The following is a 23839-nucleotide window of genomic DNA, read 5'->3' on the forward strand; positions in this document are numbered from 1 at the left end:
GGCAATTTTCACAAGGTTAGTTGTGTTAGGGATTCTGCGCAGTGCTGATGCACAACTGCAGTTCACTCTGTTCCAATGACTCTCTGACCACTGGAAGATGTGGGCGTATATGTGAAAGAGACTGCTTCAAATTCATGGGAATACCAACAGACAAGTTAACCCCACAGTAACTCTACTAGGAAATCAAATAGAAAAGAATTATTCATCCACTAATTTACATCTTGTAGGTGGTGAAGTAATTTGAAGCAAAAGTAGAGAATGAAAAACCACAGAATCACCTTTTCCATTCTATTTATTATGAACTGGGTAAACGTTTGAATAAATGTCTCAGGGAACTCACTGGAATCTTGTGAAGTTGATGATACCCACACCATCAAAAATCACTTGCTCCTTTATGCTTATCTTTTCTCTAACATATCAAACAAATGCTATGCTAATTAATGGTAACTTTTCAAAGTGATGTGTTATTAAGGCACTGGCTTGAGAACGAGCAATTGACATTCATATGATGTTTCAAACCCTGGTTCTGTAGATAATCAATACACATTTGAGACTGATGTCAGGATGTTTCTCTTTACTCAAAGAGTAATCAGTAGGTGGATCTGACTTTCAGGCAGGTTAGTAAAGACAAAATTCTGGTAATCATTTAAGGAACAGTTAAACAGTGTGGGAATTACAGATTTGTTCTGGATGAATGGGCTAAAGAGCCTTTTATGTCAGTATTCACCATATGATCATATGTAAATTGCTGAGGCCAAGCATAATTAATTTAGTTTTAGTTTATTAGAACGCAGCCAATCATTGGCTCCTTTCAGCCTGCTGGGTTTTTTGTACTATTCACACTGTTTTTCAGGTGGTAGAGCACATATTGCATTCCCTTTACATTTCAAGTGCAATCAGTCAGAAAGTCAAATACAATGTTGGCCATCATCACGAGGGAATTTGAGTACAGAAGTAAAACTGTCTTGCGGGGACAACTGTAAGGATCTTAAAGAGGTGGTGCTTGGAGCACTCTACGCAGTTTTGCTCTCCTTACGTAAGGAAGGATAAACTTGCCATAAAGGGAATTCAATGCAGGTTCACCAAATAAATCCCTGGGATGACCTGATTTTTTTAGGAGGAGAGATAAGGAAACTAAGTCCTGTATTCTATCGCATTTTGAAGAATGAGAGGTGATCTCATTGAAACCTTGAAAATTCAGATAAGGCGTGACAGGGTGAATGTTAATAGGACCCCTGGCCAGTGAGTCTAAAACATGCTTGTCAAAAAGGCTGCCCACACCTTGGGGTCCCACGTGGTTCACCAAGCCTCAAAATATAGATAAGTCTAACTAGATTTTTGCAAAGGCTGTTCCTTCAATCGGAAGTTGGTTCTCTTCCAAAATTGCTTCTGATTGGTTCACCAACGAGCTTATCAGAGGACATGGGGAAGCGCTTAATGAATACTTTTAGTCTGTATTCACACTGGAAAAGGGCAATGTTAGTGAGAGTACGGAGATACAGGTTATGAGATTAGATGGGCTTGAGGTTGACAAAGAGGAGACTTTACCAATTTTGGAAGATCTGAAAATGGATAAGACCTCTGGGCCAGATGGAATTTATCCTTGGATTCTCTGCAAAGCCAGGGAGGAAATTGCAGAGCCTTTGACTTTGATCTTTATGTCATCATTGTTGGAATAATGCCAGAAGACTAGAAGATAGCAAATGTTATTTCCTTATTTAAGAAGGGGAGACGGGCCAACCGTGATAATTATACGCCAATGCGATTATAAGGTGGTGGACACGTTATAAGAGATAAGGTTTATAATCATCTGGAAAGGAATAATTTGATTAGGAATAGTCAACAAGGTTTTGTGAAAGGTAGGTTGTGCCTCACTAACCTTATCCAGTTCTTCGAGAAGGTGAAGGTAAAGCGGTTCTTGTGGTGTATATAGACCTCAGTAGGTGTTTGATAAGACTCACATGGTGGGCTATTGCACAAAATACACAATTTCGGGATTGAAGGTGATTTCACAGTTCGGATCAGAAATTGGCTAGCTGTAAGAAGACATAGGGTGGTGGTTGATGGGAAATGTTTATCCTGGAGCTCAGTTATCAATGGTATGCCGCAAGGATCTGTTTTGGGACCACTGCTATTTATCATTTTTATAAATGATCTGAATATGGGCATAGAAGGATGGGTTAGTAAATTTGCGGATGACACTAAAGTAGGCAGAGTTGTGGATAGTGCCAAAGGATGTTGTGAGTTACAGAGGGACATAGATAAGATGCAGAGCTGGACTGAGAGTGGCAAATAGAGTTTAATACAGAAAAGTCTGAGGTAGTTCACTTCACAATTAACAGGAATGCAGAGTACTGGGCTAATGGTAAAATTCTTGGCAGTGTAGATAAATAGAGAGAACTTGGTGTCCTGGTGAATAAATCCCTGAAATCCCAATCTCAGGTTGATGGGATTGTTAAGAAGGCATTTGGTGTGTTGGCATTTATTGGTAGGGGGATTGGGTTTTAGAGCTATGAGGTTATGCTTCAGCTGTACAAGACACTGGTAAGGCCACACCTGGAATATTGTGTATAGTTCTGGTCACTGCATTATAGGAAATATGTGGAAGCTTTGGAAAGGGTTCAGAGGAGATTTACTAGGATGTTTCCTGGTATGAAAGGAAGGTCTTACGAGGAAAGGCTGAGGGAACTGAGGCTGTTTTCATTGGAGAGAAGAAGGTTGAGAGGTGATTTTATCAAAACATATAAGATAATCAGAGGGTTAGATAGGATGGACTGTGAAAGCCTTTTTCCTCAGATGGTGAAGGCTAACGCAAGGGGACATAACTTTAAATTGAGGGGTGATAGATTTGAAACAGATATCAGGGGTAGTTTCTTCACTCAGAGAGTAATGGGGGCGTGGAATGGTCTGCATGGAATAATAGTAGACTCGCCGACATTAAGGGCATTTAAATGGGCATTGGACACACATATGGATAATAGCGGAACGGTGTAGGTTAGATGGGCATCAGATTATTTTCACAAGTCAGCGCAACATCAAGAGCCGAAGGGCTGGTCCTGCACAGTAATGTTCTATGTTCTATGTCCTAAGTAGTGAATTCAGGAGAGAAATAGTGTGCAATTGAAAAAGCAGTAAACAATACAAGGTGAGAGAGTTAATTCAGCTATGGACGTGGACCCCTGCCAGTGAGTCTGTGGGACAAGGACAGTGCAGCTTTCAACGAAATACTGACTAGGAAAGAAGGAAAATACCAGTGAGTCACTTGGAGTAGGAGCAGGGCAAGAATGGAATGGGGGTGGGAGTTCAGCACACAATTTGGGAAGAAATGGGAATTGGACCGGCCACCAGGAACCAGATGGGAATCAGTTGGAGGGTAGCAGGATGGAAATCAAGCGGTCAGTCAGAGGGGGTGATTGGCAAATATGCAAGCCATTGGTGGCGGGGTGTGTGCACAGAAGGAATGGAAGTTGGTTTAGTCATTTGACAGTTGGTTATAGAAGTTAAGGGGCACATTAGAATAGGTGTAAGGACAATTGTGAGTCGAGAGTGTGGCGCTGGAAAAGCACAGCAGATGAGGCAGCATCCGAGGAGCAGGAGAATTGATGTTTCAGGCATAAGCCCTTCATCAGGAATGAAGGGCTAACCGAGAGGACAGTTCTGAGTCAGATGAGCCATTGGAGATAAGTAGGTTTTGGATGAGTTATTGTGGGAGGCACATCAAGTGAATGACTGACTGGCTGACTTGGATCTGGGTAGAGGTTTGAATGAGGTACTGTGATGGCAGGTGAGCAAGTGGTTGACTCAAAGCTGGATGGATGGGTAAATAACTGACTGACTGAATGAGGCGTGTCCAGTTCTTTCCCACCCACGCCCCACAAATCAAAAATTCATTCACCCACCCAGCTCCCAGTCAGTTGATTCTGGAGATTAATGATGCCATACGATAGTGTGGGAAAGTGGTGTTCAGGTAGATGATCATCAATGATCGAATTGAATAATGCAGCAAGTCCATTGGGCTGAGTGGCCAACTTCTGTTCTAAATTCCTATCAGCTGAATCACATGCTCTGAGACTTTGGCCTTTTACTCCAAACAAAATGGATAGTCAGCTCCAAAATAAATGTTGCAAATGTGTTGCTGGTCAAAGCACAGCAGGTTAGGCAGCATCTCAGGAATAGAGAATTCGACGTTTCGAGCATAAGCCCTTCATCAGGAATGTTGTCATCTTGGGAATCCCTAACAATGTCATTCCATTCAACCAGCAGTTAACAGAATGCTCCTGTTTTGTTAAGGCTCATTTAGATTTGATAGAGGCAAAAGAGAGGGGCAAGCAATATATTTTCTAATTTGGAGAGTAAAACACCCTTTTAATTGCTTATAATACCATCAAAGAGTCTGAGTGGAATAAAAGAGGCAATTCACATGGTGGTAGCAATGAATGGAACTAATATTTATCAGAGCATATGTGGTCAGAAACAAGAAAATGGACTTGTAAGTTAGAGCTTGTGCAATGCAAAGAAGCTTTCACATTTATCAGAAGAGCACTGACCCAGAACTAGTTAACCTTGAATTAACATACTGTGGTAAAATAGCTCATTCAAGCTACACAAGAACCAATAAGCAGCAGGCCTCAGTTCGCTGAAAAAAAGTATTGCTTAGGAAGGCAAAGACCAGACAAGGGAATCAGGTAGGTGGATTTATCACTGCATGCATTACTCACACTTTATTTTCTTTTCCAAGTATTTGATCAAAAACCATCTCATATTTCACCCAGTTTGTCATAGGGCATCACACAGAAATTAAACAACAAGTTTCAAAAAGATAAAACTTTCATAGATTTCCAATCTAAGAGATGAAAATATTTATTCACAACATGAAACATAACATAACATGAAACAAATAAACTTGATGACTTTCCTTATAATTAATATGTTACAACACAAATGGACAACAACTAGTACTATATTAAGAGAATAAAATATTCCAAGATGCTCCACACATGTATTGTTGATACCAAGCCAGGTAAAGAGATTTCAGGCAGGTGACAAGAGGTATGTTTTAAAGGAACAGAGAGAGCTAGAGATGCAGAGAGGTTTATGAAGGAAATTACAGAGCTCAGGGCTGGCCAAATGAAGGTCGAGATATTAAAATCAAGGAACTGCAAAAGATCAGAATTAGAGGAATACAGAGGACGACAAGTTCCAACAAAAACTAAAGAGTTAAGGAGTAGGTACAGCATTGTTTGATTTGAACCTAAGAGATCAGAATGTTAAAATAGAGATGTTGCCAGATTGGCATCAACTGAAGTCAGTCAGCACACGGATGATGGATAAGCGTGACTTGGAGAGAGTTAGAATTCAGTAAATAGAGCTTTGGATGGATTCGTGGAAGCGTGAAAAATAAGACATCTGACCACATTGGTAAAGTCAAGTCTAAAGATAATAAAAGACTGGATGAGTGTTTCAGCAGAGTAAGACATAAAACAGGAGTGTGGATGGATTTATTACAGAGCTGGAAGTATGCGGCCAGTAAATCAACTCAATCAAACAGGATTATAAGGTTCGAAATGGACTCATAATCTCAGAAATCGTCAGGAAGAGCATGGAATTGGTGCATTAGAAAGATTCAAATCAGCCAGGAGTAGAATAGGAGTAGACAGGGGAAATTAGTGTCTGACCACTATAACCAACAGACATGTAGAAGTTAAATTCCCTTGTCTGGTCTTTGTCTTCCTAAGCAATGCTTCTTTTCAGTGAATGGAGTCCTGCTGCTTATTGGTTCTTGGGTAACTTGAATGAACTATTTTGACATGGTATGTTAATGTAGAGGTTAATGATTCTTTTGCACCATGATATAAAATCAATGCACACATAGAATGAATACACAATTAATGTAATCTAATTCTGGACTATCTCAAGTCAATGTACAGTCAATGTAGCCCCAACATGTAAAATTTGCCCAACATTAACACCCTGGAAATTTCACTTAAAACTTTCATGAGGATGCAAGGATGCCAGAGAGAGAAATATAGAAATTTGCCCCTGGCACAGGGAATCTGATTTTCCCTACAGGGTCAAGAAACAGAGGTCAGGGCGATTTGTAGGTTTCAAAATTGTCAGCAAGGTGAGAAGAGATGCTTTTGGTATTTTCACAAAGGTGGCCCTAACTGACATAGACAGATCCCCTGTGCAATCACGACAGCAGTTCAGCTCTCAAAGTTGGACAGCCAATCAGAGATCCTCCAGCTAGAAAACATCAGCAACCTACAATGGCTGGTAAGCAACTAAGAAGGTGTTCAACAAGGAAGGGCCACTCAGCTGTCCCTTGCTGTTTCAAGAACTTGAAACCAAATAGAACATTTCAGTCAATGTCCTTTATTTGCTCTTAAGAAGGGTCGTAATGAATGTAACCAGGAACCCAGCATAAGGATCACAGTTGGAGGAATCCTCCCATGGTGCTCCCACAGGATGTTTGCTTCCAAGTGCCACCTACTCCAGAAGTGTATAATAACATTGCTGAACAGCTTGATGAGAAAAAAAGGTTAATTTTTTTTTTAAAATCAGAGTTGGCAGGGCTCTTGTGGTGCAGTGATTATGTCCTTACCTCTGGGTCAGGAATTCTGGGTTCAGGTCTGACTGTTCCAGAGATGTATGATGTCTTAACATGTTAACAGAGAAATATCTAACAACAGAGTTCACTGAGCACAAAGAACAGAGCACACTGGATGGGGCCAGAATTTTGCAGCCCTGTTTTCCTGCATTCCAGCTGAAAATCCAAATGCCGGGGGTCTGGAACTGACAGTGTTCCACTGCATAGCAGTAGTTAAGTTTCCATCAGGGAGCATTAAATTGTATTTAAAAAGTTGAAATTAATTTTCTGTGGAGTCAGCACGTTGAAGGGATGAAAAGCAGCTCATTACGATCAAAATTTAACACATGGACGATATTGTTCCATTCACCTTGAACCACGAAAAGGTTCATAGCAGTACGTCACATAATTATTCATCAATCTTCATCCAATTTCCAGGAATCAGCAAATCCGGCAATACAGCAAGAGCAATGTAAGTGTGGTATCCTATTGGGATAAATGTAGTCTTCAAAGAAGGACAGGACTGCATGCTATGAATACAGACTCCAACTAAAAATAACTACTGGGCTTACAACTTCTTCTAGCCTGTAATGAAACACCTCCTGCACATTCAATAAATTGATTTTCAGTTGGCAGAGAACAATTATTCATGATTTTGTCACTGTATTTAACTGCAGGTGAATTGCACAATTTCCAGTTGAAATTTACATTAAAGTATCTCCATGTTAATACTGACACAGCTGTTAATGGAGAAATCTGTTTGCACACCTTTGCACCTGAAAATGAGAATAGGCTACACAGGGATACAGACAAGTTAGGTGAGTGGGGAAGAATACATCAGATGAAATACAATGTGACAAAGTATGAATTTGGAAATAGAAAGAGAAAAACATAATATTTCTTTATTGGTCAGAGGCTCAGAAATATTGATATTCAGAGATATCTGAAAGACAGCACCTTCAACAGAGTTGTACTTCAGAACGTTGGATTGTCAGCCCAGATTTCCCACTCAAGATATGAACCCACAATCATCTGCTTCAGAGGAAGGAACACTACCAACTAAGCCACAGCTGAGAGATGAACACTAACACCGCTGTAACGAAAAAGATTATGCCATCCACACAGCATATCATAACCATAGTTGATACACTAATCTATTGGAACTTTTTTTTAAAATAAAGATTTGAAATGTAAGCATGTCATCCCTAAAAACTCTGGCAGCTCAATCATAATGGTAAAACTAAATGAAGCACCTAGTTACAAACACCAATTCATCATCATTTTAATTCATAGCTGTCTATCAATGATGGTTTTCTTGGAATTTCACCTTGGCTTCTTTTGAATTCTAACTTTCTTTTGCAGATTGCAGAAAATTGTCACTAAGGCTATCACAACACATGCTGTCAGTGACATTTTAATAAATAAGAACTCCATTAAAGAAATCACACAACGATGGCTGTAACTATTGCCAAAACTATTGCACTTTTGAATAAAGAAGTAATTCCATGCAATTACTGTAACAAATGCTACAGCTATTACTTAACTTGTACTGTTCATTAAAATGCAAGTCAATACACACAAGATGAACATTTTATCTACTCAGCTGCCTACTAATTAAAGTATTTACTAAAATAGTTGTTAACTGTACATGTAAATTTTGTCCTTTTCAGGAGTGAGATAGTTAAATTTCATGAGAAATTTCAGCTCAGCTCAACTGGTCACCTTCAAGATGAATGGTTGAGTATTCAACCCCAAATCCGGGACTTGATCTAGGTAGGTAATTAGTGCAGCAGTGAGTTGCCATCTTTCAGGTGTCTACTTCAGTTTTTAACGTGAATGCTAAACCTCCCATGATTGAAATGCTTTGGAGTTCAACGTTGGCTCCTGACCAATCTTCCTCCCTCAAATAATAGCAGATTAACAAAGCCATACAGGTTGTTTCTGATTTTGCACAAAATGGTTGCATTTGTGCCTATGTAAAAACCGTTGTGGTACTTCACAGCATGTGATGTGCTTTAAAAGAATCTGTGACAAGAATACTATTATATAAATTAATTTTCAAACAAGATTTAACTTGTGTTATTTCATTGTTCAAGTAACTAACTCCATGCAGTTCAGAATAAACACTGCAATTAATTGCTTCTATACTTGCTTATAAACTGCAAAGTCATTACTTTCTTGCAGTTTTGATGAAAGATATTGATCTGAAATGTTAACTGCAACTCTTCCTACAGATTATGCCTGACCTGCTCTGTATTTCTAACATTTCTGTCTTCACTTATTCTACTGATACTTTTTGATGAAATATTTTTACAGGTATATGAAATAATGTAACTTTAATAGTCATTCTATAATTGCAATGTCAGTACAATTTGCTGGTGATGACAGAAACGGTTTCATGGTTTTTAGTTTTTTTCCTCCAACTATCTTAAATTACGTTGGCTGACATATGTATCTAGGACAGCTCTAAATTAGAGCAGTGCACTAGAAGGTTGACAGCTGTCCTTGTGGTTACAACGTAGCCAAAGAGTTTTTGCTCCATACATAAACATGTAGAGAACGTATATGTACACATAGCCTCAGTTCTTAGAAACAAAAACACCACATAAAACAAAGCTATAGACTATGCCATCTAATCCGATCAGAACTTCATTCAGAGGGAGTAAGGTCAGAACCAATTTATTCAATCTAATACAAAGGCACACGCTGGAGATCTGAAATAAAAACAGAAAATGCTGGAAGTACTCAGCATTTCAGGCAGCATCGCATTGAGTCATACAGCACAGGAACAGGCCCTGCAGTCTAACCAGTCCATACCGACCATGATCCTAAATTAAACTAATTTCACCACTTCCACTTGGCCCATATCCCTCTAAACATTTCTTAGTCATGTACTTATCCAAATGTCATTCAAATGTTGTAACTGTACCCACATCCATCGTTTCCTCTGGAGGTTCATTTCACACATAAACCATTACCTGCCTTAAAAAATTGCCCCTCATTCTTTTTTAATCTTTCCCTTCTCACCTTAAAAATATGTCCAAGTCTCAAAATCCCCACCCTAGGAAAAAGACTGCTACCATTCACCTAACCTATACTCATGATTTTATAAAACTCTATAAAGGTCACCCCTCAAACTTCTACCCCACCGAGTGAAAAACGTCCCAGCCTATCTAGCCTCTCATTATAACAAACTCTCTATTCCCGGCAACATCCTGGTAAATATTTTCTGAACCCTCTCTAGCTTAATAATATCCTTCCTTTAATAGGGTAACCAGAACTGAACACAGCGCTCCAGAAGAGGCCTCACAGACATCCTGAACAACCTCAACATGACATCCCAACTCCAATAATCAAAGGCCTGAGCAATGAAGGCAAGCATGCTAAATGCCTTCTTAACTTTCCTATCCACATGTAAGGGAAACTTCAAAGAATTATAAACTTGAATCCCTAAGTCCCTCTGTTCTACATCACTGCCAAAGGCCCAACTTTTGATTATACAAGTCCTGCCCTTGTTTGTTTTAACAATGCAAATTAAACTCCATCTGTGTCAAGAATGTGGTGCTTCAAAAGCACTGCAAGTCAGGCAGCATCTGAGGAGCAGGAGAATCGACGTTTCAGGCATAAGCCCCTCATCAGAAATTCTTGATGAAGGGCTTATGCCCAAAATGTTGATTCTCCTACTCCTCAGATGCTGCCTGACCTGCTGTGCTTTTCCAGCACCACACTCTCGACTCTGATCTCCAGCATCTGCAGTCCTCATTTTCTCCTATTGTCATCTGCCTACCTGGGATAATTCTTTTTTTTCGAAATATATCTCAGTAAGAATGTCAGTTTACCAGTGTATCATCTCTGTATCAAAACATGTGACCTGAGGGAATAAAGCATCAGCAGTCCCCACTTCCTCCTAAACTCCACCTGCCACTCCTCGGCCTATTGACACAATTGATCAATATTTCTTTGTAATCTTAGATAATCTTCTTCACTGTCCACTATGTCATCAATTTTGGTGTCATCTACAAACTTACTAACCCCATTGCCTTCTATATTCTCATTTAAATCATTTATGTAAGTGACAAACCAAAGTAGACATAGCACCAATTCCTGTGGAAAATCACTGGTCACAGGTCTCCAGTCCAAAAAAACAACCCTCCACAACCACTCTCTATCTCCTGCCATTAAGCCAATCTTTTATCAAATTGGCAAGCTCACCCTGAATGTCATGTGATCTAACTTTACTAATTAGTCTACCATATGGATCCTTGTCAAAAGTTCTACTAACGTCCAAGCAAACAACATCTACCACTCTACTCTCAACAATTTTCTTAGTTACTTTCTCAAAAAAGTCTATCAAGTTTGTGATACACGATTTCCCTCACACACAACCATGCTGACTATCCCTAATCATTCCTTGCCTCTCCAAATGCACACAAATACTATCTTTCAGGATCACCTCCAAAAGCTTACCCACCACAAAAGTCAATCTGTGAAGAAAGCAATCGAGTTAACTACTTCACATAAAAATAAAAGTAGTATCTCTCTGGAGTAGTTTTCAATGTATGATTTTGTTGCTTTACTAGGATCCTTGATGTTGGTACAACTACTTTAGTTTGCAGTATTATCAGGTCTGACCAAAAAAAAGACCTGAGCCATAACTCAAATCCAGGAATGAGCTCAAAGCTGAGAAAGGTAGATGAATGCCATGATTTTGAGTGTAGACAAGAAAGGTTTGCTTGTCAACGAAAAATGTCATGAAAACTCTGAGCTCACAGAAGAAATGACATCAGTGCAGTCAACAAAAGGTACAACATCAGGAAAATTGTTATTAGAAGCTGCAAATCACAGCATGACAAAATTAGGAGTGGAGTGGAAAAACCTGTCAAATGTGATCACTAATGAAAGTACAAATCTGACACCATGCTCAGTTACTGAAAAGAGTTCAAGACCAATTCAGATCAAAATAAAGTCTACATTGCCATGTGAAGAAGTCTGTGATTTTCCCCACATGCATGCCAACTACAAGCATTTCAAAAAGATAATCAGCATTCAAGGTGGCACCATCAGCATTTTTCCATTTATCAAGACAATTCAATTTCATCCAAGCTTTAGATGCCCTGATAATTTTATCGTTATTTTAATCAATTTGTTTGAACATGTTATGATACAGCTCTGGGATTTGAATAGAGTAGGAACACTATCACTGAGCCACAATACTTCCTGATAATTAATGTATTTTTATCAATACGCACCTTATTCTGCCTGTTGCAGTGCCTGGTACTGATAATGATGCCAGCCTCTTCGATCATTTTCAATATTGTACCTCCATGAACATTGCCTGCAATGTTGGCATCATCGGGACGCATGATCCTGTAATTTTTACAAAGGTGGTCAAAGATTAAAATCAAAATTTATTTTAATATGTAGTTAATAACAAAATACACTGAAAATTCAGAGTAGAGCAATGCCCAAATGTGCATTAAATGTGATGCAGTAACTAATGAGTACTATCTCTAATCTAACATACTGCATTCACTGCTCATGCTGAACCTTTACAACGCTAGGAGATTAAATTCCAATTAGTTGAGTCTCTCATCTTCACTCAAGGTTCACGTTCAAAGTTCTGCAACATTCCACACCACAGACATGAACTTGCACCTGCAACTCCCCACATTTCTAGAATGCCTCAAGGCTTCTAAGTATGTTGCTTCTTATATGGAGATTACAAAGACCAGAAAAGCTGATAGAACAGCATTGTATCTAAGTCTGGTCAATATCCCACAGTTAGTCAGAGAATGAAATGGAAGGGGATGAAGTGTAGCAGGGAAGAGTGGCATGGGAGTGGGAGCAGAATGAAGTGTAGTGAAGCAAAGTGGGTTGTAGCAGAGTGGAGTGAAGTATTACAGATAGACCATTGGCTGTGTTGTCTGCAATCCTTTTCGTTAGGCCTGATTTCTCAGCCTCTTATCTCTTTTTCAATCATTTCATTATTGTATTTATTATTTATTATTTATCATTTATTATTTGTAACAGTTGGGACCTTCAGTGGTTTAAAACATTGCTGAAAGTGAGACTTGAGTAAAGGGTCAGCTGAAATTTGGACCTAAGGAAAACCTAAACCAGTAACTGAAACATAAAATGAAAGATTTGCAAAAGAACACTTCAGCTGAAATCATTTCATATTTTCCGGATTTCTACTAAAAACAGCAAAAATGTAAAGCCACTTCCTGTAGCAAATTTATGCCAGACACTCTTAAAGAAGTCTGTTTCTTCAAAACTTTGTAAAAGAAAAATGATTCATATCTTTATAGAACATTTCATGACTTAAAATCCCCTCAAATCATATTACAACTAACTAAATATCTGTGAAGTGCAAACGCTATTGTAATATAGAAAACACAACAGCCAATTTCTGCACAACAAGTATTACAAACAGAGCAGGCTCGATGGCCAAATGGTCTATGCCATTTTCAACTTTATATGATCATATGAAACTGTGAGAAAAAATACTGAAAAACCTTTGAAACTGTTTTGGAGGTAGTTCAAAGAGGGAGCAAGGTTTCTGGAGCAGGGGTTTCAAAGAGAGATAAGCAGCTGGCAGTGGTACAAGGAGTGTTGACTATTCACAGGCCAAGAAAGTGTAAAGGAATGGATGGAGCAGAAATTTCTAAAGCAAATTAATGTCTCCACTGAAGCACCAGTTTCTTTTCCAGAAGTTGAGGTTTCTATTAACAACTATTAAATTGATTCCAATGGCAAAAAATGGCACCAGGAAAATAAACGATTAGTTAATTTAGTAACGTAACAGTAAAAGCAAGCACTACCTTTTCTGTGCAGAACAAGGAAGAATAAAACCAGAAAGACTACCACATCAATTGAGGCTCCAAGATAACAAAGGTTCAGCCAAGTCAATACTGCTAAGTCCTCCTCATTAACATTTGGGGCTTGTGCAAAAATTGTAGGAACTCTACCACAAACCAGTCAGGCAATGGCCTAGCAAAATGATACTCATAAAATCAGCCAACCAACCAAATTCCTGTTAACATTCTGTATGTGCTATCCCACAAGGAGGATAGATACATGCAGCTGAAAGCTCAAGAAATAGGGCAGGAAAAGGCTATTTAGCCGCTCAAGCGTATGGTTAATATGATTGTGGCCTCAACTCCGTTTTCCCATAATCCTTTACTCTCCTGTCAATCAAAATCTGTCTAAATGAGCTTAAATTATTCAACAATGCATATTTTACAGTTCTCCAGGGCAAAGAATTCTGAAACTTCTCAGAGAGAACACATTTCTCATCTCTTTCTTAAATGGGAAATTCCTTATTTTAAAGCTACACCCATGGCTCTACAGTGGCCGTAGGAGTGCTCAACATTGATTCTGGAATCTAAAAATTATTGTGGCATAAACTAAATCACAAGCATCAGGGCATAAAGTCAATCACAGGCAAAGAAACCTCTAGCTTATTACGACCTACCATCAGCCCTCTGCAGGATCAGTGTTCCTCTACATTAACCCATTTTTGAAGAAGGACTGAGGGTGGCATAAATACAGAATGTACACTGACAAGACTGGCTCGGTCAGGTATTGTGTTCGAAGCTCAGCTCATCTCAGCATCAATCAGAGGCAGTAGCCAGGAGGTGGAGTAGAATCAGTGCAGGGAGCAGAAAATGTAAGTCCAAAGACAAATGTGTCATCATTTTGAATGGAGTTATTTAATTAATATACCATGGCTTATCTCGCACTGGATATATTGGTGAAGCATTTTGACAGTGCAAAGCATGTACAGGACCCGAGAGAGGCTTTGATCAGCTACAGCTAGGTATAGACAGCATTTGTGTGGAATCAAATATTATTTCTTCAGATGAATATCACTAACAGTGTTACAAGTATGAATGAAGAAATACACTGATAATCAAGCTCCTTAACTCCACCCAGTCACACCATTGGTGTAAACTTGTTCATTCGAATACCAAACTGACCAATTGTTTCTCTTTAGTACTACCATCAAAAACAAAACATCCACGAAACTTCTTAATCAAATCAAGTTTAATATTTATTAGGAACAAAACGTATTCTTAAAGCATGTGGCGAACTTTGATTAACACTTAAGCTATGATCTGAAATTAAAGCTACATTCCCTTAAGCTCACACATAGTCATGGTTATACAATAAAAACAAGACAAGTTTCTACATAGATGTTTCTTTTTTAAAAAATGCAAAAGGGTCATAAATGTTTTGTGGGCCAAGGGTTTGGAAAGAAAAGATAAAGTATAATGACTTCTCATATCCACTGAATATCCTGTTGAAGAAGCTCAATTTTTGCCAGCTGCATATTGATAACAAATGTGCAGTTCTAATTTCAATCAACCTGATTTTGAGTCGTTGAAAACTGGTCACATTCCATGACATCAATTTTTATTATATAGACAGAAATACTAGTATTTGGAAACTCAGCTAGATTTCCTGAGACTTCTTCTAAGCAACAGGAATTCAGGAAGTGAATCGACAATTTTGTGAGGTCTCTTCTTTGCACTCTTAACTGCTGGATGTGCAGAACAAAACACTAAGCCCAGACAGCATTTCAGGGTAACCATTAACAAAGAGGGCTCTAATCCTCTCAAATCAAGGTATTCCCATGAATAATGTTTTATACTCTATCTTTTAGTTCCCTGCAAATGTTGCATGGTAGCTTCTTTAACGTCAACTGACTTCCAGTGAATTCATGCATGAAAGTGTTATCTTCATTTCCAAGAAATCAATAATAAAACCCCTTTTAATCCTGAGAATGTCCAAATAATCCAAAAACTTCTAGTATATCCCGGATAATCTTTCAACATAAAAATGCATACCCAACAAGATGTAGAAAATGATAGCTTCAAGGACAGATTCAACTGTGATGGTGAGAAGTTTTTACAGGAGCTGAAACGAGTCAATACATCCAGTAAGGGACTCTAGGTGACTCACCAGAACATATTACAGTTATAGTCAACGGAATTGGTCACAGTTTGTGGTCAGCTTAATTTCCTATCATCCTAATGTGCAGGTTAGGTGAATTGGCCATGCTAAATTGCCCGTAGTGTTAGGTGCAGGGGTAATTGTAGGGGAATGGATCTTGGTAGGTTGCTCTTCGGAGGATCGGTGTGGACTTGTTGGGCCGAACGGCCTGTTTTCACAAAGTAGGGAATCTAATCTAATCTAATCACAACAAAATCATTACTGCTACAACACCCTTTAATCTTTCAATCAATTTCTTAGAAGTGCCTAACTGCAAATATGGGGTAGGTAAAAGATTAGTACTGTATATATAAACAGGTTAATTTACATTCACATTACTCCCCTTCTTGAAGGAATGACTTAGGATGCAGAACAGAAAACGCACATGACATTTTAAATGCACAACTGTAACTTTTAAGTTTAGATACACATTCTCCAACAGTGTTCCTTCAGAACTTCTAAGGAACATATAAGCTACAGTAGCTTTGATTACTATACCTGATTATCGTCGTCATTAGAAAGTTGAAATGCCACACTTGAACCAAAATTTTAAAAACTTGTTATTGTAAAATAGGAAGTATCTGCTGTTAAATACTTCAAGCAGCAGGCTGCTGAATATTGTAAGCCTCAAATACTCGTCAGAAGCTTTAGCCTTCCGTTTGTGATACTTCTGATGTCATTGTTGATGTTGCAAATTCCACAGAAACCACCCACAAGATACTTGCATAATTTTGCATGAGTTTTGACTGTCTTTCCTTGAACACAGATGTCATGAATCAGGCGGACAGGGAATATGCACCAACTGAGTCAGGATGCTGCAATCTCACTGTAGCTGAATTGAAAGCAAATTAGAGATCAGTAAGACAATGGCTATTTTTTTCATCAACTTACCCAGAATAAATTCAAAATATCACGTTACCTCTCTCGTCCAGGAAGGGAAGGGATAGTACAGACCGCATTGTGCTTGCACTATGACTTGGTCTACAGTGCAAATTTCCTGAGTTTATTTTTTTCCCATGTCTCTATTGGTTCTTTCCTGTATGTTCCTGAGTCAGAATATCATAACGAAAACATGAAAATCAAAACAGTGTTGAAATGTTTTGCCTCAAACTCAAGAGTGAGTTTGCCTTCCACCAAAAGTAAGTTGCCTTCGCATGAAAAGAACGCACACATTGTAAGTGGTTCTCTCCCCTTCTTTATCGAAGGTGCCGTCTCATGTTGGAAGTTAGTTCTACTGCAGTATTCTGATCTCAGCCAGGAGGCCATTCTTCAGATCAATGAGGATCAGCTGGATATATGCTTGAAACATATGAAGAACAAGCGTAGGAATCAAGAAATTTCAGAAAACAAGCCAACATACACTATTACAACACTGATTACATTTAACAAAGTCCTTAATGAGTGTGAAGCACTTCAGAGACATAAGGTTCTGAAATATACAATGTAAAACACAAGTTTTTTTAATAAGCAGAGATTTATTTCTCTTCTTTAAAAGGAGACAAGTTGAATGATTTGTGAAACTAATACCGTCATTCTTCAGTTCCTTGACAGGCAAAAATTTTCTTATTGTCACATGAAGTTCCAGCTCCTCTTAGTCACCTTTTGAGCAATCCAAAACCTTAATATCTAATCAATACTTCCATTCGCAAAGTCTGGATTCATCTGCGGTCAGGTTGCAACACAGTTTCTTATTCAATAAGGTATTATTAAATGTAATTTAAATACTATGTATGCAGAATTAGAAATGTGAACTGAGACAGCTTTGCAAATGGTTCAGGCGTTGGTCTTATCCTCAAGTCACTTGATGGAAACTATATGTTTCAATCAGGATGAACTTATCCCTTCCACATTTTTGTTTTGCTACGTGTGATTTAGAAATCCACCTCCATTTTACATGAAAGATGAAGTGAGAGAAAGTACATATCTCTAATACTCCCTCTGAGCCCAACCCCATTACCACCGCCTCCAGCCATCACATGTAGACAGTTCTGTCCCTAGCTAGTACTCTCCAGAAATTATTTGATTGAGTTATTTCATTTGATGACATCAGTACAGTTAGCTCAGATTAATACCAAGGTCGAGCAGGTTTTATTACTAGCAGGCCCAATGTATAGTTCAAGGCATTCCCCACATTAAATGACTTCACAGTAATAGTGATCCATGTTGTTTTCCAAACTAGCTTCTACCCTAACAGACCATAAATCTCCAACTAAATTAGGACCTTTAGAAATCCTAAAGTATAAAATCCACAAGTGGTGGTCTTGGTGTGGCCTCGGCGTGGACTATCGGTCTCAAGGCAATTCCTTGAAGTATGATCCCCCTGTGACTAAGCACTTAAGAAAGAATGTAATGTCTGGACTCGCAGCTTTATTTCTTTATTTTCTACTTAAAACTAAGAAGGTCTACAGTATGTAATCTTTAGCTTTATTTTGTATGTTTTATGCTATTCTATAATTACTGCAATGTTTAACTTTTAACTTTGTTCTTTCTTTCATCCTTGTTCTTAAGATTCTATACCTAGGTACTTGTTGGGGCAGCCCTTCATTAGAGATGAGACAATATGGTCGCCCATTGGCATAAATACGGCTGTTGTGACAAAATTAGCTTGCCTGATCCAGCATCAAAGTAAGGTCATAAGTTAGCACAATGATGGCTTTGAGGTAGAGTTATCCCAAGGTAACAGGACCTAATTTAGGTAGCATGGTGGCTCAGCGGTTAGCATTGCTGCCTCACAGCACCAGAGATCTGGGTTCAATTCCAGTCTCGGGCAACTGTCTGTGTGGAGTTTGCACATTCTCCCCATGTCTGCGTGAGTTTCCTCCGGGCGCTCCAGTTTCCTTCCACAGTCCAAAGATGCGCAGGTTAAGTGAATTGGCTGTGCTAAAATTGCCCATAGTGTTCAGGGATATGTAGGTTGGGTGCATGAATCAGGGGTAAATATCGGTGAGGGAGAATGGGTCCAGGTGGGTTACTCTTCAAAGGGTCAGTGTGGACTTGTTGGGGCCGAAGGGCCTGTTTCCACACTGTAGGGATTCTATGATAAAATTTGAACAGAGATTCTTACATATTAATATACAATGAGTTCTGTAAAATCAATAGCTGCAGATGTCTATAGGAGACAGTTGATAAGGGATGTGAGAGAACAGACATCCTGAAGTTTGTAGTAAGCATTACAAAGAAAAGTAGGATCCTACAATAACAGAGAGAAAGGAGAAGGATATGTCTTGTAAAAACCTGGAAGATCAGACATGTTCATTGAGCCGTGAAAATAATTGAGCTTTAGTCTTATTAATGAAAAAAGATGTTGTCTTATTGGGTAAAAGACTTGTCAGAGTAGGGGTAGTAAATTTCATCTCAGAAGACAGTACATGACTAGAATGATTTATAATGCAGCTGGAAAATAGAGGGGCGACGTCTAATTGCCCCTCCAAGGTCAGGTATGACAGAAACTGCTCACAACTCATTAACTAAAAATGCTAACAGTAGACGTGAACATAAAACTTTACATATGACTAACATTATATTAGAACTAATATTATGAATCTTATTGCAATTAGTAAGAACCAACTTCCTTTTGTATCTCCTGTGATTAGGACAGTGGGAAACAAAGGCATGTAACAGAATTTGATAAGGAAAGCAATGAATAACAGAATTCAAGCAGTCCTTCGAAATAAGCAAGTCTGGGATTGGACTGAAAAAGAGTATATTTATTTTGGAATATAAATGAATGAGATACATTGTAAAATCCCAAGGCCCAATGATTATAATGTCTGGTAACATCATGAGGTAATGGGAAACATAGGGCTGTCCACAGGGGTGTTCCTCAATGATCAGGCGTTTCAAAGGATTGGATGCACAGATTAAGAGGGAAGGAAAAATGATCATGTTGCATGCAATTATTGTAATGCAAAATGTATTAAATAGATGTATCTCATTGGGGAAAATCAGAACATCATTGACCTCTCTTCCAATCTGATCTGGATTTAAGTATCGACTGGACCCTACATGAAAGCCAGATGTGGAGTGGTCTCTGGCCTCTCCTGCACATGTGGTATAGAGTTTAAATAAAGATCAATTGTACTTCTGAATACAGAACACGAGGCTGCTCTTTAACTTCTCTCTCTAATAGTACTTGTACCTAAGATGGCGCCACATGTGGCATCTTTATATAATTTTCATTGTACTCCTATACTTTTGCACTCAAGTACATGTAGGACAATTGAATCAAATTTAACAGAACTTGGGCTCTGAATTCTAGTGCAGACGTTGTCTTTTCCTCTGTCTCTTTGCTTTCTTCTCTTCTTCATTACTGCTCTCCATCAATGCCTCCTATCTCTTGAAATGTTGTTTTTTTTTCTGCCCTGCCAACTGATCTGGTATCAAATATTCAGTTTTTTTTTAAACTTAATGTGCTCAGTTCAATTACTGCCAAGGCATGGATTGGATCCTTTACTGTTATAAATAATATATTCTCAGAAAAATAATAAAGTACTTTCCAAAGCCACAGCACCAACATTGTGCAATGCAATCTATTGGTTATTACAGTTGGTGTCATTGCCTTGGGAAAGGGAAGAAAAAAAATCGGAACGATCCCCATCCAAAGACCCATCCTGGAAAGCGTATCAACCATGATGCACTGGGGAGAAAAGGATCAGGCTGAGCTCTATTCCTTCAACTGAAACGATTGTCTTCAAGAGTTCATCAGTGTCTCATAACATTACCACCCCCCGAATGAAAAAGTTGTCTCTCATGTCTCTTATATCATTCCGCTCTAACCCTAAACCTATGCCCTCTAGTTCTGGATTCCACCACCTCAGGGAAAAGACATTGTCTATTTATCCTATCCATGCCCCTCAGGATTTTATAAACTATGATAAGGTCACCCCTCAGCCTCCAAAGCTCCAGAAAAACAGTCCCAGCCCATTCAACCTCTCCCTATAGCTCAAATCCTCCAGTCCAGGCAACATCCTTGTAAATCTTTTCTGAACCCTTTCAAGTTACACAATAGCCTTCCAATAGGAAGGAGACCAGAATTGCATGCAATATTCCAACAGTGGCCTAACCAATGTCCTGTACAGCTGCAACATGACCTCCCAACTCCTGTACTCAATACTCTGACCAATAAAGAAAAGCCAAACTCTTCTTCACTATCCTATCTACCTACGACTCCATTTCAAGGAGCTATGAGCCTGCACTCCAAGGTCTCTTTGTTCAGCAACACTCCCAAGGACCTTACCATTAAGTGTACAAGTCCTGCTAAGATTTGCTTTCCCAAAATGCAACACCTCACATTTATCTAAAGTAAACTCCACCTGCCACTTCTCAGCCCATTGGCCCATCTGATTAAGATCCCGTTGTAATCTGAGGTAATATTGTTTGCTGTCCACTAGACCTCCAATTTTGGTGTCATCTGCAAACATACAAATTATACCTCTTATACTACATCCAAATCATTTATATAATTATGAAAAATAGTGGATCCAACATCAATCCTTGTGGCACTCCACTGGTCACAGTCCTCCAGTTCCACCACCACCTTCTGTCTTCTACCTTCAAGCCAGTTCTGTATCCAAATGGCTCGTTCTCCCTATATTTCATGAAATGTAACCTTGCTAACTAGTCTCCCATGGGGAAACTTGTCAAACGCCTTACTGAAGTCCATATAGATCACGTCTACTGCTCTTCTATCATTGATCCTCTTTGTTACTTCTTCAAAAAATTCAATCAAGTTTGTGTGACATGATTTCCCGTGCACAAAGCCATGGTGACTATCCCTCCAACAACTTGCCTACCACCAAAGTCAGCTGTCCTTTTAGCTGTGAACATTTGCCCCCAATCAGCTTTTGAAAGTTCTTGCCTAATAACATCAAAATTAGTCTTTCTCCAACTTAGAACTTCAACTTTTAGATCAGGTCTATCCTTTTTCCATCACTATTTTAAAACGAATAGAATTATGTTTGCTGGTCCCAAAGTGTTCCCTCTCTGACACCACAGTCACATGCCCTGCCTTATTTTCCCAAGAGCAGGTCAAGTTTTGCACTTCCTCCAATAGGTACATCCACAAACTGAATCAAAAAATGTTCTTGTACATACTTAACAAATTCCTCTCCATCTAAATCCTTAACACTATGGCAGCCCCAATCAATGTTTGGAAAGTTAAAATCTCCTACCAGAACCACGCCATTATTCTTACAGATAACTGAGATCTCCTTACAAATTTCTTTCTCAATTTCCCACGGACTAATAGGGGGTGTATAAGACAATCCTAATAAGGTGATCATCCCTTTCTTATTTCTCAGTTCCACCCAAATAACTTCCTTAAATGTATTTCCAGGACTATCTTCCCTCAGAACAGTAGTAATGCTATCCCTTATCAAAAATGCCACTCCCTCTCCTCTCTTGTCATCCTTTCTGTCCTTTTGTAGCATTTATATCCAGGAACATTAAGCTGCCAGTCCTGCCCATCCCTGAGCCACATTTCTGTAATTGCTTTGATATCCCTGTCCCTTGTTACTAACCATGCCCTGAGTTCACCTGCCTTCCTTATTAGGCCTCTTGCATTGAAATAAATGCAGTTTAATTTATTAGTCCTACCTTGTTCTCTGCCCGCCCTGACTGTTTGATTCGCTTCTGTTCTCAACTATACCAGTCTCAGATTGATCTTTTCCCTCACTGTCTCCCTGTGTCCCACCCCCCACCTATTAGTTTAAATCCTCCCAAGCAGCTCCAGCAAATCTCCCTGCCAATAAATTCGTCCTTTTCCAGTTCAGGTGCAATCTATCCTCCTTGTACAGGTCACTTCTACCCTAGAGAGATTCCAATGATCCAAAAATGTGAATCCTTCTCCAATACACCAGCTCCCAAACCATGCACTCATCTGCTCTATCCTCTTATTCCTCCCCTCACTAGCTTGTAGCACCAGAAGTAATCAAGATATTAGAACTCTTGAGGACCTCCTTTTTAAATTCCTGCCTAACTCTCTACATTGTCCCTTCAAAATCTCATCCTCTTCCCTTCCTATGTTGTTGGTTCCAATATGTGCAATGACCTCCTCCTTGAGAACATTCTGCACCCAGTCTGAGACATCCTTGATCCTGGCACTACGGAGGCAACACATCATTCTGATTTTTTGCTGCTTGTCACAGAAACGTCTGTCTGTGCCTTGAACAAGAGAGTCCCCTAATAAAATAGATCTCTTGGAACCCAACATACCCCTCATTGCATTAGAGCCAGTGTCGGTACTAGAAACTTGGCTGTAAGCCCAAACCTTTAGTTGAAAAGTTCTGTGAACAAATTCTGTCTGTTTCTTATGTCACACCCTGAGCATACTTCATGGACCAGATTTTATGGAGTGCCTGATCATCACCTCCATGCCCCCTCCCTTCTTCTAGCTAAATGTCATTGTAGAAGTTAATCCAGGTCAAGAATGGTTTAATGGCTGTCAAAGTTGGGAGTCCATATAGAGAGGAAAGTGAAGAAACCTCATGTGAGGGAAGAATAACACCTTTGAAAGTACTCCAATGGGTTCAGGAACCCCATTAAAGAGGGAGCTCCATTCCTGTTACCCACCATGAAGGGAAGCCCGCCAGTTTGGGTGCCCGGCATGGGCCTATCACCAGTTAAATTCCAGTACTTGCAAAATGAAGCCATTAGGATCACCCAATGCTATTTCACAACTGGTGTGTATGCTGCACCCTAAATTTAACATGCTTTTCTTTGTCTTCAAACCCAGCAATGGGAGAGCATATAATCCAGCCAAAGTTGTGTAATTTTCACACCCTGAGATAAATACAGTTTGCTCCTTGAAATATTTTCATATTTTTGTTTACTTGCTTATGGAATATCTCAGATCCACAGTAATGCTAACTGATTTGTATTAACCTTTTAATGTTTAGAGTTCACTTGTCAACTAAGATGGGACATTGGGGCAGAGAATCCTATAGCACATGGGCCATTTGGCCCATTGGGTCAATAGCAATTTTCTGAAACTGTTACGCAATATGTCTATCAAAATCCCTTTTGAAAATTACTAAAATGCAAATAACAGCTTGGTGCAGAATGAAAAATCTTATTACTCCCCTCATCCATCCCAACCAAAGCCAACCTGCTGTTTGCCTAGCGCTTGATTAACAATCCAGGACTAAGAACCTGATGCCTGGATCATATCCAGTTCCCAGCCCTGCGTCACATTGCAAATGGGGCACTATCCCTAAATATAGATCACCTAACTGAGCTGTGGTAAGCTCTTAACTGACTCCA

General features: G+C 39.2%; 1 protein-coding gene across 2 annotated transcripts in view; it reads right to left on the reverse strand.

Annotated features, from left to right (window-relative positions):
* The window catches only part of acot7 (acyl-CoA thioesterase 7), a 263971-nt gene that overhangs the window by 232138 nt on the left and 7994 nt on the right, over positions 1-23839 (reverse strand). For both annotated transcript variants that reach the window (XM_060852033.1, XM_060852035.1), the window contains exon 2: positions 11836-11953. In XM_060852033.1, the coding sequence (XP_060708016.1) occupies positions 11836-11953 (118 nt within the window). The remainder of the gene's footprint in view (positions 1-11835; positions 11954-23839) is intronic.

This window comes from Hemiscyllium ocellatum, chromosome 37 (genome assembly GCF_020745735.1).
Source record: "Hemiscyllium ocellatum isolate sHemOce1 chromosome 37, sHemOce1.pat.X.cur, whole genome shotgun sequence".
Taxonomy (NCBI): Eukaryota; Metazoa; Chordata; class Chondrichthyes; order Orectolobiformes; family Hemiscylliidae; genus Hemiscyllium; species Hemiscyllium ocellatum.